This window comes from Taudactylus pleione, unplaced genomic scaffold, assembly GCF_031769625.1.
Source record: "Taudactylus pleione unplaced genomic scaffold, aTauple2 ptg000518l, whole genome shotgun sequence".
Taxonomy (NCBI): Eukaryota; Metazoa; Chordata; class Amphibia; order Anura; family Myobatrachidae; genus Taudactylus; species Taudactylus pleione.
In genome coordinates, this window is record NW_028284920.1 from 10183749 (window position 1) to 10202679 (window position 18931).

Below are 18931 nucleotides of genomic sequence, written 5' to 3' on the forward strand. Positions count from 1 at the left end.
TGTCAATTAAATGTGAAAACCTCTTTGAAACATCGGAAATAAACCACTTTGCATCATTTTGACCGATGACACTTAATTAAAATGTGGAAGGTCTGATCAGCACCAGTGCCATTAGCTGAATATTGCTCCTTTTTACCTAGTCTTAATGATTCAGTTACTGTATGTGTCTAGTATAAGCATTAAACAAGAAAAATGTTCGTCTGATCGTCTTGCACAGGAAGTGGCCCGTGGAAAGGTTTCTACAGTGCGCTCATAATGCAGAGGACGGTCTTTGTATTTAGCTCCCATCTCGAGACATGAAGTGATGCCTATTAAAAGCACAGAGCTGTGGGAGGCTCGGCTTCCTGCCAGAAGCTATCTTCCCACCCACACACATGTCATTGGCTGCAGAATAATCACTTTCTTATGAGCCCTTTGGTTGAGTTGTAGAGACAAGACTCCTACTAATTGCAGAGCGATGTGAATGGAACATTGGAAGTGGCTTTTATGACCGCTCCGTGCTCTCGGCTGCTTGAGTTTATTTTATCTAAGAGCACACCTAGCAAGTTCAATGACGCTCGGTGTAGCCACGGCCAGAATTACTCCTCTACTCTGCAGTTTGGCTCAACTCCTAAGTGGTTTAGGTCATGGAGAATTCGTTGGCACAAACTATAACACTTCCTACAGATCAAAGTTAGGCAACCTGTGCATCTGCAAGTCTTGTAGCACCAACTCCTGTGACATTTAATGTTTTTTAAGGTGTTTTTTTTTTTTTTTTTTTTTTTACTTTTAAAAACTGCTTTATTGTCACAATCGGAAAGATTGTGCTCTGTGAGCTAAATGTACTTAGTGAACAACATGGAATGCTTTAACCTTTGTAAACATTAGAATACAAACACCTAAAAATAAACATTTCTGTATATGTGCTGTAAATTAAATTTGGCCATTATTATTGTAGCTACAACATTTGCTCTAGACTGACTGTGTTTTTGGGAACAGTTTAATATGGTTACCTGCACGGACAGAGCTAGAACTTAATGCCATGTTATGTATAGATAGCAAAGAGACAATTTGGGACATATTCAATTGGGAGCTATGTTTTGCAAGGAAAAAACCTTGCACCCAATTTTGGATTACCGCAGGTATGCGCGCTCCCGATACCTGCAGTATCCAATTCAAAGAAAAAAGTGGTTGCGGGGTTTTCAGAGCTGAAAACCCCGCGCCATGTAAAAAAATTAATTAAAAAAATTACACTTGGCTGCCCGGGGTCTCCAGTGGTCTCTGCGGCTGCCGGTGGCCTCCCCTCCATCTTCTCACTGGGGAGGGGGCTGCTGGGAGTTCCGGGGCTGCAGGGAGGCACAATCGCTGCTGGGAGATGTAGTTCTCCCAGCACTCTTTACGGGGGGGAGAGGGGCGACACACCGGTGGGTCACACACTCACAGCTGCTGCAGGAGATTGGGTCCCGACGCTGGATGTAAAAGACAGCACTTCGGAAGATGAGTGTTACTGACTGACTAAGCTAATTGGAAACTTCCAATTGCTTAATTAGTCATTAGGAGGGGTATCTCCGGGGTCCCAGAGCAAGTACCGACCATTTTTCCTAATATTGTGGATTTTAGGAAAAATTGGTCGTGCTCTGGAGGTGTGCAAAAAAAAAAAAAAGGAAAAAAAACCTCCTGGCGCTCATAAAATCAAAAACTCCACTCCTAATTGAATAGCAAAAATCCCGAACCTGCAGGCAAAACCCTGCAGGTGCGGGATTTTTGCTATTCTTGCCCCCTTTTGTGAGTGAACCACTGTTCATGAGAGTGCATCCTATCCACTCACTGGGTGCCAATGACATAACAGATTATAGTGAATGAATATGCTGCAGTTACAGCTGATGACACTAGTTACTAGTGATTAGGCTGAATTGAAATAAATAAAAGTTTACTTATTCTGCCTACATTCGCTGTCATTGTGCGCAAGTAAAAGCGGTGTATAATTCCAATTTAAATGTCAGAATTTTTAACCATTGCACATGACACAGCGTTAGAAAGTCGATAGTATGCAATTTGTATGGCATCACTGTGACTCATATAGAGTGAAACCTGATAGTATAAATTAGAACGGCACATACAGATGTGTGCACATACATCTAGCCTCCTTGCGCATTAAACAGCCCTTCTAGTCACGCCACGCTGGGGCATGTATCTGTAGCACCGAGCCTCTCTTCGTGCAACTTTTTGCCTTTCAATGCATTATTCGCATCCCTATGTGAATAGGATGCACAAGCCTCTGTTGATTAAAGTTATATGCGGCATGCCTACAGTATAGTGTATGCAACTGCGGGTGTACATAGAATATGACGGCAGATAAGAACCACTTGGCCCATCTAGTCTGCCCTTTTGTTTACCTTTTGGTAACCTCAACCCTATGTGATCCTCTGTTCTTTGTAAGGATATTCTTATACCTATCCAAAGACGACGACTGCTGGGGGGGAGGGGGCACGACGACGACTGCTGAGGAGCCGGGCTGGGCTGAGGGGGGGTGGGGGGGCACGACGACGACTGCTGAGGAGCTTGCCTGCAACTGTTTCCAACAGTCAGCAGCTGGGGGCAGCAGTGGTTCTAGAACCACTGACACTGCACACGGAGCACAGCAGGCAGCAGAACGTGACATCCCCCTCCACAGTGCAAAGTGAGAGCATACCCAGATGTCAATCACACTCCCCTTCCTCCCCGAGACTTCTTTCCTGTCTGAAGCTCCGCCCCCTCCCAGCGTTAGCCTCTCTCTCATTTTCATCTCCCTGAGATCCCATTCCTTCACTCTCTCCCTCTGTTTCTACAAGTGTCTTCCCCCTCATTTCGCTAGCATGCACTGCTGAATAAGGCCCTTAAGCCGTCTTTGGGGGAGCATGTTAGTGAACCAGCTCCTACTTTTTTTTTGTTTTTGCTGCCTGGCAAAGACAGTTTGGCCAAAAGAGGAGGCTCCAGCAGTCACCATTCAGTGACAGGCTGCCTGTCATTCCACATGCAGAGTGCAGCCCACGGATCTGTCTGGTCTCATGAGATGTTATGTTGTGTCCTTTGTGGGATGGCCACACCCCTCTAATTGACCAAACCTACCCACTGGGTGGCCACGTCCCTGCAGGCCCCTTCCATTGCGTTCCCCTGGTGGGCCCTTCATTCCCCAGTCAAACAATGGTCACAGCTGCTGGCACTGTAACGTAGCGTTTCACATGCAGATACACCTGCAGTAGCACACACAATATAGGCATGCTGCATATCATTTTAATCTGCAGTATTTACTTGTGCGCCCTATTCACATCGTGACTGCGAATAAGACTCATTGGAAGGTAAAAAGTCGCATGGACAATGACTCTGTAGCGCCAAGTGTGAGTACTCACGCGTTGTGTAACACGACTTGTCGCGCAGGGACACATCTGTAGTTCTATATATATTTTTCTCTTTAATATGTTGCCACTTGTGTGTTAGTTATTCAGGCAAGTAACAAAGACTCCTGGTTGTTCCTTTTGCAGGTACCAAAAAATTGTGACCATCCATGTCCTACTGACAACGCGCAAAACCAGTTTGAAAATGCAGGCAGCAAAAAGCAGATCTCCTATAGGACTGAAATAGTTGGAGGTGTCCCAATTATTACGCCAACACAGGTGAGAGCCTATGTAGTGTTCAACTGTGGCCATTGTTACATGGGTTTCTGTATGATGGTACATCTGCCATCTAGGTGGCCACTGTTCCTTCATTATGAAGCACTGGGGATATCACTTGTTCCCAGTGATTTTAATGGGCTGCATATTGTTTCAGCCTTCAAAATATCTATAAAATGTCTGGCAGTAGATTTACAGTTTGAACAGTGTGATGTGCTTAGGTCGTCGCCATAGAGCCTTAGTTGGCTGGTACTTGGAGGCTTCTGGCTCTCATGTGTCTGTAGTGGTCAGGTGCCCAACACACCCGAATGCATGTTTAAATAGGGAAAGTGAGATCAGAATTCCTAAATACATGTTGGTGAGTACCCTGGGGACATGCAGAAAGCACCAGTAACATTGATTGGCATTGTTTACTACATGAAACACATTACCTTCATCCTAGCAATCTACCCATATCACGTCTGGCACATTGCTCCTACAGTAAGGCTGGGTACACACCTAAAGATTTTCTGTCCAACCATCCAACTAGTTGATTTTTTGGAATTAAAAACCTTTTAAGGGATGAAAGTAAATCACAATCAGCAATTTGCTCCCAAATGCCAGAAAATGGACAAAAACTATTATTTGAACAAACTGTTTAGTTCAAACATTTAACAAATTTGTCTTACCGACCATTTTCATCTGTTTTCTGGCTTCTAGGAGCAAATTGCTGATCATCATGTATTCCCATACTTACCAGATTTTCATTATTTATTACCAGTTATTTATATAGCGCACACATATTCTGCAGCGCTTAACAGAGAATATTTGGCCATTCACATCAGTGCCTGCCCCAGTGGAGCTTACACTCGATGTTCCCTATCACCTGCACACACACACATACACACTAGGGTTAATATTTTTGTGGGGAGCCAATCAACCTACCAGTATATTTGTGGAGTGTGGGAGGAAACCAGAGTACCCGGAGGAAACCCACGCAAGCACAGGGAGAATATACAAACTCCACACAGTTAGGGCCGTGGTGGGAATTGAACCCACGACCTCAGTGCTGTGAGGCAGTAATGCTAACCATTACACTGTCTGTGCTGCCCAATCAACTATAGTTGGATGGTTGGAGAGAAAATCTTTAGGTGTGTATGCAGCTTATGAGTAGAGTAACATCAGTGAATGGGAAAAATGGAGTAAGCCTTACATCCTGAGCTAATAGTTTCATGATTGTACCCTTACCCTCGTAAATATTGTCCTAGCTATGTGATTGTATTTGTTTGACCATACCTCATAAGCTATTATTTTGCCCTAAGCAGCAAGAACTGAGCGAGTGCGCTACCACGGGGGACAGAGGGAATCTAAAACGCACCCAGAGCCAGCTCCCGTCTCCTCCCTTACGGATCCCTGAAGGCAGCATCATAAAAGCCGGGTTCTGCGTCAAGCAAGGGGCTGTGGTAAGATTCAAATCAAATTGTGTTCTAGGCAATGGGCTGGCAGTCCTTTTAGCATACTAGTTATCTTCAGTTCTATGGGCTGTATTTGTTAGAAAAAGGCTTTTTGAGAATTTGTTGCTGCTAACAGGACAATTTATTTATTTAGTCGCTCCAAGACATAAGGAACCTGGCTCTGATAGAAGTGTGGCTGATATATAGCTGATCAGTTTGGGAATTAGTATACAGTTATTTTGACATCTAGGTAAATGTAAGATGACACAACCTGTAATCTGCTACAAAATATCAAGACAAAAGAAAAAAAATCCATTATAAAACACAGGGGATTTTTGTTACTGAGGGGGAAATCACCTTTGTGATTAAGTACCTAAATTATCCATATTAGTCACTGCAGCAGTGTCAGGTGGGAGCATTGGAATGTTGCGGTTCTTTGACCAGGGAACCGCAAAGTCATTCTTGGTGAAAGTGGATTGGGGGAACTCTGTACCTCCTTTCACCCCAAAGTGCTGCATTGTTACCTGCCTAAAATGTGTTGGCCCACTGTGTCTGCAGGGCCAGATTATCTACATTCTAAATTAACCTTTTACAGGAGATTAAGTATTTCATTAATTTATTTAAGTAAGGAATAGGGGAGAGGACAGTAGAACACTGTTTCCAGATTAGAAGAGAAAACTGACAGAAAGGCAGTCTTCCGCAACTTAAAACACTTCAAGCTGTTCCTATATGAAAAAGATATTGTACCTTTTCACTCCAAGTGCAGAACTGACCAAATTTTTACATATCTTCATAAGCCTCTGTGACCACTCGCCTACAAGCCCAGCTTTCTAAAAACCAATGATGCATTACTTGATTTAAGTCCATTACAGGGCAGCAAACACCTGTCCTAATTACAAACAAGAATGAGATTGCAAAACCACACAAAGTAACCAACCCTGTTGCTCGCTGTTCTCTTTCGCTTATAGATGAAGAACTGGAAAAGAAGATTTTTTCTCCTAGATGACAACACAATAGGATACTTTAAGTCTCAATCGGTAGGAGAACATCTTTGATTTTCACATACTGAAGTATTTTTAAGATGTTTGAGCATTGTCATAATCCGTCTGTCCTGTGAATTTTCCTGCCTTTGTGGTAGGACCGGGATCCACTCCGAGTGATACAGCTGAGAGAGGTGCTGAAAGTGCAGGAGTGCAAACAGAGGTGAGATTAGCCCACACATGACTCTTACTACTACTTATCATATTATTCTTATTTACTGTTGTGTTCAATCCCCATTAACTACAATGTCTGGTACACACTGGCAGATATATTGGGCGATCAATTGATCGCGCAATATATCTTGTGTGCATCGACCAGCGATATGTCTGTGAACAATGGCGTTCACAGACATATCACACTGACTGTGCTGCACAGCCAATGCCCAACATATCAGCAAATGTATTGGGGCATCGTGCTGTGTGTATGGGCGGTCAGACAACCGCCCATACATTTCCAGCGGAGGCCGTGGGGAGGGGTACGCGACACTCCCACCCTACCCCCCACCCGGCCAGCGGGACCCCTGGCCAGAAGAGAGAGGATGGTTGTTCAGTATGTATGAACAACCATCATCTGCAGATCACTCGATCTGTAAAGGCTCATACACACTAGGCGATAAATTTAACGATGGCGTTTAATATCGTCCAGTGTATATGCAAGATATCGTTAACAATGCGCGCTCCCGCAAATCGTTAAAGATGTCTTTCATCGCCTGACCTTGCAGGTCAACCTGACGATATCATCAGGATGTGCATGTTCAGGGATGAGGGAGGGTGCTGTTACTGAACGATATCGTTCAGTGTGTATGCTCAATGTCCTTCCTGATATTGAGCCCGGCAGTTCAGGGAAAACACTTAACGATATCGCTCATGGAGCATATTCAGTGTATATGCGGCTTAAGGTTTGTACCCAGCTTTAGAGCCAATCTCAAATAATGAGGTGCTTGGCAATCTAATCAAACAACCACTGTCTAGCACCAAAGTAACAGTCTCTGGTGTATATTTACTAAAGATAAATTTGAATATATTATGATTGATTTTAATATTGATCAAACTCGATCAGCATTGATGATGTATTTCTGGTGCTAAATAACACATTTAATAACAGACAATTTTTTGATTTGGTGTTTTAAAGTACCGTATATACTCGAGTATAAGCCGAGTTTTTCAGCACATTTTTTGTGCTGAAAAAGTACACCCTCGGCTTATACTCTAGTGAAGTGTAGCGCTGACTGGACGGAGTTCGGTCAGCGCTACACAGCACAAACACACAGCCGCCGGAGTCGGCAGCTGTGTGTTTGCTGTAATCAGCAGCCGCTGAGAGTCTGTCAGACTCTCAGTGGCTGCTGCTGCTCCCACTGCGGGAGCCATCTTCCGGCTCCCGCAGTGGGTAATGGGAGACGTCTCTCTCATGCAAAGCGGCCGGAGGAGCGGATAGCGGCGGGACCAGGAGCGGGAGTTTCAGGTAAGTGATTTTTTTTTTTTATTATTCTTATCACGTCTCTCTCTACTGGGGGGGGGGGGACTACAGGGGGCGATTACTACAGGGGGCACTAAAAGGGGGGGATTACTACAGGGGGAACTACCAGGGGGGGATTACTACAAGGGGCACTATAAGGGGTGATTACCACTGGGGGTACTACCAGGGGGGGATTACCACTGGAGGCATTGAAAGGGGGGATTACTACTGGGTGCACTACCAGGAGGGATTACTACTGGGGGCACTGAAAGGGGGGGATTACCACTGGAGGCACTGAAAGGAGGGATTACTACTGGGAGCACAACCAGGGGGAATTACTACTGGGGGCACTACCAGCTGCTGCCATTTCCCACACTAGGCTTATACTCGAGTCAATAAGTTTTCCCAGTTTTTTGGGGTAAAAGTAGGTACCTTGGCTTATATTCGGGTCGGCTTATACTAGAGTATATACGGTATTAGTAAATGTGTGATTCAGCTCCAGAAACACATCGATGTTGATCTTCATTAAAAAAAAATAAATAAAAAGAATTAAAATCGACTTTTAGTAAATATACTCCTTTCACTTCATTTTGGTTCATGTTGGGTTATGTTCTTTTTCTTTCCTTTCTATTGTTGTGCACACGGTGTGTTCTCGCTTGTATACAATTCAAGAATTTACACACACGCTAAGATCTTGTACGCATGGACGTAGAGAAATGCAGGCTAAAACATAGATAAAACATTGTGCTTGCTGTTAAAGCATTTGAAGTGTCAAAGCCTCGCTGCCGCATTGTGTACTATTTACTAAACAATTCTGAGTATAACGATTATAATGAAAGTGAAGCAAAGTAAATGCTGTGCACAAGCTTTATCTCTGAGCTATTACTTAAATAAATTATCCTTCCTGAGTAACAACCTTTCACTTTCTCTAATAGGCTGAACTATCACGTTAGGGGGGTGCCTTTGAAACATACTTTCCTTGTTGGTAGTAACAGCATTAATAGAAAACAGTTACTCGCTCATTCTTTCATTTATTTTTTTTATTGCTTCTGTTTTTTTTAATTGTTACTTTTATTATGCTTACAAATAGCATTGCTTTATAAATTGTTTTATTTTTCTTTTGCATGACATACTCATTTTGAAGAATCTTTACATGATGAAATGTATGGAATAACCTGTTCCTTGTTTCTCTCCCTGCAGTGACATAATGATGAGGGACAATTTGTTTGAAATTGTAACAACTTCTCGAACATTTTTTGTACAGGTACATATTTGTCTTGTGTTTATGAGATACGGGTTACTCTTGCTGTGTAGGAAAAGTCTAAAGGCGCATACACACGTAACGATTTTTTGAACGATTTGTCAATAACTACGTCGTTATCGTTAAATCGTTCAAAAAAATCGTTCAGTTTGAGTTATAACGAATGATCACAAATGCGCGCTCCCGTTTGTAGTTATCATTCACCGTCGATTTCAGACTGTCCAACATGATGATTTTCATTAAGGGAAGGAACATTGGCCCTGATTCAGAGCTGGACGCTCTGAAGGAGCGTTCGCTCTGAATCAGGGCGTTTTTTTTTTTTTTTTTTTTTGTGCGGCCTCCTGGCCGCTCGCATAGCTGTGGGTGACCACCCACAGCTATTGCGAGCGGCCAGGATGATGGTCGCGATGGTCAAGACCATCGGGGCTTGCGACGAGACCCTTGTGGTAGGGTCTCGTGGCCACAAGCCCCAGAGAGTTCTGGCTCTAATAGAGCTGGAAGCTCTCCCACTGACATCACTGGGAACGCCTCCGTTTGTGAAGCCACGCCTACAAAACGGGGCGAGCTGTCGATCAACATCGACAGCCGCCCCTTTTGTAGTGAGTCATGGAGCGAGTGCTTTTTGCGCATGTGCACTGGGCCACCATCGACCCGCTGGTGAGCGCTATGCGCTTGCGAGCGGGTCTGAATCATTATTCGTTCATTGTTCAAAAAATCATTCACTTTTTCAAGGGAAAATCTGATAGAAAATCGTTGGTTACAAAATCGTTACGTGTGTATGCACCTTTAGACTGCATACACACGTAACGATTTGTTACCAACAATTTTCGTTAACTATTTTCTTTCCGATTTTTCCTTTGAAATAAATGATTTTGGGGTTTTGTAGTGAACGATTTTGTTAGCATGTATACAGTGACTGGCCATCGTTCACGTTCTGGTTCTGACCGAAAATCGTTATGTTGGACAGTCAGAAGGGACGATGAACGATAACTACCAACTACAAACGGAAGCGCGCATTGGTAGTTATCGTTCATCGTTTGGTGCTTTAAAACTGAACATTTTTTGAACGACTTAATGATAACAATGTCGTTAACGACAAATCATTCAAAATTGTTTAATTATCCTAAGAGAGACACTTACGGAAAGATCTCGTATAACGTCGGCAGCTAATGTTGCAGCTTTATCTGCCAGTTTCAGTTGGCAGATTCTGCCCACACCACCATAGGCTTCGGGCAGAACCTGCCTTCTGAAGCGAATGCGCACAAGCCATCGGAACAGCAACTTCCTTTCTTTCTATAACTGCCCCTTAAAAATTTACATGAACCAGCAAACTTTTTATTACATTTGGAAATAATTGTGCACTCCTCTGGAACAGTATTTTAAATATATAAAATAAGATACCTCTTGTTTGAATGTACAGGTAAATAACATAGAACACAACATTTGCAAAAATTATTTTAGTACTATGAATACATCTGAGGACCAGGCAAAAACCCTTAGCTGCTAATTGGTTACAGCATTTGTTCTATTTCAGGTGATTAGCATCCAGTTTCTTTATTTCTTTTTTTCTATTGGACACATAGTAAGGTGTCGGGGTAGGGAATTTTTCTACTCATTGAATCTTGAGTTCCTTTGTGTGTTATCCATTGTAGCATCATGGATGCTTAAGACCATAGTAACTATTACACAGCTGTAGCACTGTATATTGACTGGTACCTTTTTGGGACTTACGATTTATTACAAGCCGAACTGCAGCTGGAGGATGGAGCTGGCTCCTGAGCTCCGCCTTCCGGCTCTCCCAGTGGCTGTTGGGAAAGACGTCATGACGTCTCTCCCACAGTGCTGAGCGGGGCTTCCACCTGACACCCCCTCAAAAGATGCACTGACATTGGGGATCACTATAGATACCCCCGAATAGGCCTACTGAAGGTATTTGGGTCCTTAAATGCTCTCAATAGCTAATTAGGGGTTTTTTTTGGAAAATAAGTAGTCCCAGCAAATTTGGGTACTTGAAAATGGCTGCTAGCATATTTTAAAGTTGCCAAAGTAAAGTTTTAAACTTAAACTCGCTTGCTGCAACCTTAAAAACACCTGGGGCATACTTGTCGACCCCCCTGGAGTCTATTTCGCTAGTTTTTAAGTTTGTCCCCCAACTTTGTACTTTTTTGCCCCCTTTTTTACAGGCATTTTTTTGGGTGTTGAGGAATTTTCAAAACTTTTCTTTGCCACAGTTACCTTTTGGGGGGCTTTCCCAAGGGTGCATTGTGGTTCCTGCAAGTTTGCACCCCAAAACCCCAATTCTGCAATTTTTTTTTCGACAGCTTTCATGGGCTTATCCTTTTCGCCTATTCCAATGCATTGACTTTCCGCACCGGTGAAAAGCCTTTAGAATTGAAGTCGGGGATGTGTTTTCGCCTGGCGAAATTACGTCTCCGGCGATACTTTTCCGCAGAAACGGAGTTTTCGCAGCTAATTGAATATGGCCCTTAGTCTACATCTGTATACAAAGTGCTCCGATACAGCGCCTTTTTTTCAGCTCCATTGTGCTTTGTACAGACTCTGGGCGCACACAGATATATACAAGTGTGGCATATGAAATTATTCAGTGCAATCTTGTCACGCGGTTTGTTGCATCCGATTGCGACTAAGAAGGAAAAAGATGCTTGGCGCAAGCCAAGTTGCACAGGACCTACACTCGTACTCGGCTTCTCGCACCCCATGGCGTATTGAGGCTAGGTGTAAGAGGATACATCTCTATATAATTCTTGATCTAATTTATTTTAGCAACTATATCCCAATCAGGTTCTCTAGGACCCCACACAGTTCACTTTTTGCAGGTCACCCAGCAGGTGCACAAGTGTATTCATTACTCACTGACACATTTTAAAAGATCTACAGGTGCAGTTAACTATTTCACTAGTAATTATGTGAGGAGATCTGCAAAACATGCACTGTTTGGGGTCCTGAGGACCGAGTTTGAGAACCTGTGCTCTAGAGCAATGCTTCTCAAATTCTGTCCTGAAGACACACAGTCCAGGTTTTAAGGATATCCATGTTTTAGCAGAAATGGTTAAATTAAAATGAGTAAGGTACTAATTAAGTCACCTGTATGATATCCTTTAAAACCTGGACTATTAGGGGTAAATTTACTAAAGTGAGCGTTTTTAGAAGTGAGTTTTAAAAGTGATATTGCCCATAGCTACCAATCAGCTTCTAGCTATTATTTTCTAGAAGGTTATGACACCCCCTGATACATTTGCGATCCCAGCACTTTGATGGAGGTCGCAGTCTGGGATGTCAATCATGACCACCGGTGGTTGATGGTCATGATGGTGGACAGCGCCGGGCCACCAGCCAGCTGAGTAAGCCTCGGCTTGCCTAGGCTGGCCGGCTTGCGAGCCCAGGACACTGCGTCAGTCGTCGCAGTCCCTGGGCTTGGCACTCCTGGAAAACGAGGCGGATACACCCCAGCACTGCCCCTTAAATGCCTCTGCCTATCAATCGGGCAGAGGCATACAAGGGTCTGGGTGCGACTACGCAGGACCCATTCTGCACACTCGCAGAATGGGTCCTGCACACGCGCAGATTCCCAATAATTGCGAATCTGCGATCAGCAGTGCACTTGTGTGCACTGCTGCATCAGTCCCTGTGTGTGATATTTGGCAAGGGGAACACAACCACAGGTTGTTTCAACTATAAGTAGGTGCCAGGTACAGTAAGCGCACAATAGCTTGGCTTCCCTTTTGTTAATATGGGTGTTTATCATTAAATTGTGTTTTATGTTAAGCTGTCCTTATCAATTGTGTTTATATGGTGATGTAAAGTAACACACTGCATTCTGTATACACCTAATCTAGGCTAAAAAGGCCGTATTAAAATGTATTTATTACCAGTTATTTATATAGCGCACACATTCAACAGCACTTTATAGAGAATATATTTAGCCATTCACATCAGTCCCTGCCCCAGTGGAGCTTTACACTCTTTTCCGTACCACATGCTCACACACACACATACACACAGGTTAATTTTTGTTGGGAGCCAGTTAACCTACCAGTATATTATAGGAGTGTGGGAGAAAACTGGAGTACCCGGAGGAAACCCACGCAAGCACAGGGAGAATATACAAACTCAACACAAGGCCATAGTGGGAATGGAACCCACAACCTCAGTGCTATGAGGCATGCCAGTGAAAGTGAATTTTAATGCTTCTGGAATCTGTCCTATCCTTTTCTAGTGCTGAAATGAACTAGTAACTGAAATTGGTTACAATGTATAAGGCAACTTTACCTGTGTGAACCAGTGTTGCAGAGTGGTTAGAAGCTGTGGGCCTGATTCAGCAAGGAACGCAGTTGCTTATACGCACACAATCGGCCGATAGTTGCGTTCTGCGCATGCATCAAAGTGCGCGATCCAGTCATTGCGATTGGGACTACGATCACAGTGACTATGCAGACCCATTTCAGAGTGATTGACAGTGCCGTTTGTGGGTGGTGACGCAGGGGTGGTCGGCTGATCGCGGGCGTGCCAGTGTGTTTCAACGCAGTTGCATGGGCGTGCATAAACTATCCACTGCAATACCATACGCAGCCTGAGGCCTCATAATGTGCGCTGTAGTGAGCAATTCCTGAGTAAGGTCTGACTTTTTTTCACTGTACGTATGGGTACGGTGGTACTCGATTGTATCAATGTTTTTCGCAGTCTTGCTAAACATTACGGATGTGGGCGTCCTTATGTTGTTGTAGTGCGGTGGCATTGCGTTCGCTATGGATTAGCATTTATTCGGAGTAAAACTGCGTGCGTATGCTATATTGCGATCCTTGCTGAATCAGGCCCTGTGTTTTTTTAAATAAAGTATAATATTGATCTATGTATGTTGGATGCGAAGGCACAGTAACATTTGTAGAAAACAAGATCTAAGGCTGAGATCTTAACTCTTATTTTTTTGTATCTTTCACCTATATCCTCCTTTTCACCCTTTTTGATAGGCTGACAGTCCTGAAGACATGCATAGCTGGATCCGAGCCATATCCGGTGCAATTGTGGCACAGCGTGGGCCAGCCAGATCTGCGGCTTCTGTAGGTGTTACACTCCCCACATACTGTAACACTGGGACAGACGTATGCTACTGACAACTATAGCAGAACAAAGCCACATTGTAAATCTATGGGTTATCAACAAGACATGTATGCAAACAGGTTATTTATGGCCATATGGTGTTCTTTGGTTTCCGGGATTCTTTCCTACATTTATAATGACTTTAGAGCACATGTTTTTGTCCCTTCGGAGTATCAAAGTAGTGTTTTACTGTATGTAAATTTCTCAACACCCCCCCCCCTCTCCAATCCCATGAGAAAATTCCATGGGTGACATTCCAAAACGTGATCGAGTGTGCACATTTGTGCACCGGTCTTAAGGAGGGTACACAATGGGTGATATGTAGGGCCGACATATCGTACCGTGGGTAGACATCAGAACTATGTAATGAACAATGGGACGATCATTCGTTCCATCTTTCGTTAACATAAATGGGGCCACATGCGGTATCAGGTTTGCGGCACCTCAAACCTGACTACGCTGCATGCGACTGCATAAGCATTGTACGATTTGTTTTGATTTGGACACATGAGATCATCCCAGTGTGTACCTGGCATCAGAAGCTGTCATTTTTTTTGGTTGTCCTGATGTGAAGTTCTAAACTCCCACAATGCTGTTTCAGTTACTGAAATGGCCATGCCTGGCGCTGCGTTCTGAGAGTTGTCCTTCAATACATGGAGCCTGGACATTGAGGACATTAAATACACATTATGGCCATAGTGTGTTAATCTATATTGGATGGACTTGTATAGCATTCTTGTGTAAACCCAAGTGGTTAATAACGGAATACCTTTTCCTGCTGGTAAGGCAGTCTGTGGGTACATTTCGTCAAGGGAGCAACATGAGGATTTCTCTGTATACTATTTTTATGTGTGTGGCTTAAATGTTTGTGTATAAATTAGAACTTTACCTTTTATTCTAGGCCACAGACCTCTTCAATAATGGCTGTTTATGTAAATCTCTTGTTTCCTCTACTATGCTGAACTCAGTCCATCTCTTGTTTCAAAGTCTTTCCCTCTCTCCTGCTCTCGCATCCTTCATATGCTGTGTTCTTGCTGATAGAAACTCCAGTTAGGTGGCCCCTGCCTTGTACAAGCACAATGTTTTATGTTTTTTTTTGTTTTGTTTTTTTTTCTGTGTTGACCATTTTATTTGCACTCCCCACTTTATTATGAGCTCGAGCACACTTATTGAAATGCTTTTAGATAAAGAATTTTACCTGTCAAAATGCTTAATCCCAAAGACGGCACGTCCCAACTATTAATCAGTATGCACCCCTTATTAAGCAAGGATGTGCTTCATAGATTAACACTGGATTTACATTAAGATACAGTCAGGCGCATAAATATTGGGACATTGACAGCATTTTCATATTTTGGCCTCTATTCAAACCACAATGGCTTTGAAATGAAACAAACAAGATGTTCTTTAACTGCAGACTTTCAGATTTAATTTGAGGGTAATTGTAGGAATTACAACGGTTTCTAGATGTGCCTCCCACTTTTTAAGGGGCCAAAAGTAATGGGACTATCAACTCAAAAGCTATTTCATGGACAGGTGTGGGCTATTCCCTCGTTTATTTAATTATCAATTAAGCAGGTTAAAGGTCTGGAGTTGATTCTAGGTGTGACATTTGCATTTGGAATCAGTTGCTGTCGACTCTCAATATGAGATCCAAAGAGCTGTCACTATCAGTGAAGCAAGCCATCATTAGGCTGAAAAATCAAAACAAACCCATCAGAGAGATAGCAAAAACATTAGGTGTGGCCAAAACAACTGTTAGGAACATTCTTAAAAAGAAAGAACGCATCGGAGAGCTCAGCAACACCAAAAGACCCAGAAGACCATGGAAAACAATTGTGGTGGGTGACAGAACCCCTTCACAACAGTTGGCCAAATCAAGAACACTCTCCAGGAGGTAGGTGTATGTGTTTCAAAGTCAACAATCAAGAGAAGACTTCACAAGAGTGAATATAGAGGGTTCACCACAAGATGTAAACCATTGGTGAGCCACAAAAACAGGAAGACCAGATTAGAGTTTGCCAAACAACATCTAAAAAAGCCATTACAGTTCTGGAACAACATCCTATGGACAGATGAGACAAAGATCAACTTGTACCAGAGTGATGGGAAGAGAAGAGTATGGCGAAGGAAAGGAACTGCTCATGATCCAAAACATACCACCTCATCAGTGAAGCATGGTGGTGGCAGTGTCATGGCGTGGGCATGTATGGCTGCCAATGGAACTGGTTCCCTTGTATTTATTGATGATGTGACTGCTGACAAAAGCAGCAGAATGAATTCTGAAGTGTTTCGGGCAATATTATATGCTCATATTCAGTCAAATGCTTCAGAACTCATTGGACGGCGCTTCACAGTGCAGATGGACAATGACCTGAAGCATACTGCAAAAGCAACCAAAACGTTTTTTAAGGCTAAAAAGTGAAATGTTATGCAATGGCCAAGTCAATCCCCTGACCTGAATCCGATTTGAGCATGCATTTCACTTGATGAAGACAAAACTGAAGGGAAAATGCCCCAAGAACAAGCAGGAACTGAAGACCTTTGCAGTAGAGGCCTGGCAGAGCATCTCCAGGGATGAAACCCAGTGTCTGGTGATGTCTATGCGTTCCAGACTTCAGGCTGTAATTGCCTGCAAAGGATTTGCAACACAAAGTATTAAAAAGTGAAAGTTAGATTTAGGATTGTTTTAGTTTGTCCCATTACTTTTGGCCCCTTAAAAAGTGGGAAGCACATTATAGAAACTGCTGTAATTCCTACACCGTTCACCTGATTTGGATGTAATTACCCCCAAATTAAATCTGAAAGTCTGCAGTTAAAGCACATCTTGTTTGTTTCATTTCAAAGCCATTGTGGTGGTGAATAGAGGCCAGAATATGAAAATTCTGTCAATGTCCCAATATTTATGCACCTGACTGTACATTGTTAAATGTCCACTAAACTGAACATTCAAGTGGATACAGTATGAAAAGCCGTCTTAAACTTCTCCAGATATATAATAGTGATTCAATATGCATGTATGCTTTACAGTTTGCTGGTTCTAAACTGAAGTGCTCTGAAATTTTCCATTTCCATCTCCATGTAGAGTGCTTCAGTCGACTTGCAAAAAGCAAGTCAAGGGTGCATAGGAATAAAGCTTTCCTGCATGAATCGGTCAGCATTTAAGCCTAAAGCTCCTGAAACAACTGCTTGTGTATGTACAGTAAATGTCCTAGTCCTTTGACACACAGCTTGTTTTCACATTTTAGTTTGTCCTGGTGTTAAATAATATAGCACGTTTGCCTTTTCACAGCCTTCTGCAGTGTGCATCTTCCAGTCTCCTTCTCTCATTCTGTTCTTTTCTTCTTTCTTATGTTACTATATTTATTTAAGGTGTTTTTAATTCCCACCCTGCCCTGTCTCCCTGCAGATGCGACAGGTCAGACGCCTTTCAAACCCCTGTATTCCGAGGTACATGGGCAGCAGTGCATGCCCACAATACTGACCAATTGCTGCCACCTTCTACCATGTAACCTGCTCCACAACCCCATAACTACCATTCACTTACTTGAACTCCTCAGTCCCCACAGTGTAATCTGTGTACATGGCTGCACTGCACTCTATTGTTGTACTTGCATGCTACATGTTTAGACGGCGACGGAGCATGCCTCATCTCAGGAAGATACGGAGACAATAGCTTGTATAAATAGTCTGCTTTGTGTTACTTATAACCTTAACAACCTTCTGCAGTTCTGCCTCAGCGTGTCTTAAGCTAGTAATTAAGGATTGCAGAACAATTCAGTGTGTCAAACTGTAAGTACTCATTCAAGTATTTTATGGTTCCATTCCGGTCAGGGGATGATGAATTCCCTTCATCTTTAGCCCATTCATGTAAGGACAGGAGAGCATAATCCTCATGCCATTGCAGACTGAGCTTTTTTGATTTTACAGTTGCTGACTCACTCTCTGGCTGTTTTTTAAAGGCTGACACTAACTAACATGCTCACAATAACTATTACTGTCTCATCACCTTCTTTTTGTAATTTTCAGGAGGCCCCCTCATACACAGAGCTCAACTCCTCTAATCTCTCCTTCACTTCCCCTCACTCGGCCGCCCGACTTCAATACTCTGACCCCGGGCCTCCGTATCGGAACTGGGAAGACACTAGTGCCGTTACCAAGAACCAGCCAGGACACCTCAAGATGTCGGTTGTCTCTGCAGGAAACCAGTCTAGCAAAGTGACCTCTTCTGTGTCACCCGTTGCCCTATTGGAAACCGGATTGGTTGACATAGACGATGCCAGCCTACCAGTCACTGATGTCTGAGGCAAGCGTAAGAACTCGAATCTGGACCATGTATTGCTTCAGCCCTGGTTTCTGGCTATGTATTGCACAAATTGCACCATGTGACCTGTCATGTACCTTTCTGTCAGTGGCGAGGAATTTCGCCAGATCTGTAGGACCATGCTGTAAGATAATACACATTCCCAACACAAAGCTCATTAACCTTCCTCTGCAGCCAAAGTGAGAAAAGACTGACCATATTTTTTCCTTTGCTATAACTTTGTGACTCCGGTCACTAAATGAAAGCATGCCATATTTGGCATGGGAGTGCCTTTCTTACTGTAGTGGTTTTATACTCGAAGCTGAGCTAGTCTGTACAGCTGTCATTGTAACCCAAGTGGGACACAGAATTTGGTGCTTTTAACTGTTTTGAGCTTTTTTTTTTTTTTTTTTTTTTTTAACTATAATACAGTATTTTCATTTGAATTCTAACCCTTCGCTACAAAGCAATAAAGGCCTCTATGCAAGCAGAGCAAGCTGGACCACTCCAGGATCTATATTAGTTTTGACCTCCTAGCCACCATTCCGTGAGCCCCGTCCTAATTTGCACATTCAGTTTCAGTGCCACTAACAGGGAAAATACACTCTGAATAACATGGGAATTAATTTTACCTATAATTTAATATTTTTTTTTTTTTTTTTTTTTCCTATTTTTTAAATTGCCTTACTGA

At 43.1% G+C, this 18931-nt stretch overlaps 1 protein-coding gene across 3 annotated transcripts in view; it reads left to right on the forward strand.

The window, feature by feature from the left end:
* Nucleotides 1-18657, forward strand: part of PLEKHA1 (pleckstrin homology domain containing A1) — a 62364-nt gene extending 43707 nt beyond the window's left edge. The window contains exons 6-13 of one of the 3 annotated variants that reach the window (XM_088450521.1): nucleotides 3501-3632; nucleotides 4934-5071; nucleotides 6031-6099; nucleotides 6201-6265; nucleotides 8759-8822; nucleotides 13808-13897; nucleotides 17023-17130; nucleotides 17967-18657. In XM_088450521.1, the coding sequence (XP_088306647.1) occupies nucleotides 3501-3632; nucleotides 4934-5071; nucleotides 6031-6099; nucleotides 6201-6265; nucleotides 8759-8822; nucleotides 13808-13897; nucleotides 17023-17130; nucleotides 17967-18242 (942 nt within the window). In that variant the 3' untranslated portion in view covers nucleotides 18243-18657. Of the gene's footprint in view, nucleotides 1-3500; nucleotides 3633-4933; nucleotides 5072-6030; nucleotides 6100-6200; nucleotides 6266-8758; nucleotides 8823-13807; nucleotides 13898-17022; nucleotides 17131-17346; nucleotides 17388-17966 lie in introns of all 3 variants that reach the window. The other 2 variants (XM_088450523.1, XM_088450522.1) reach the window with 2 other exon arrangements.
* The last annotated feature ends 274 nt before the right edge of the window (nucleotides 18658-18931 follow it).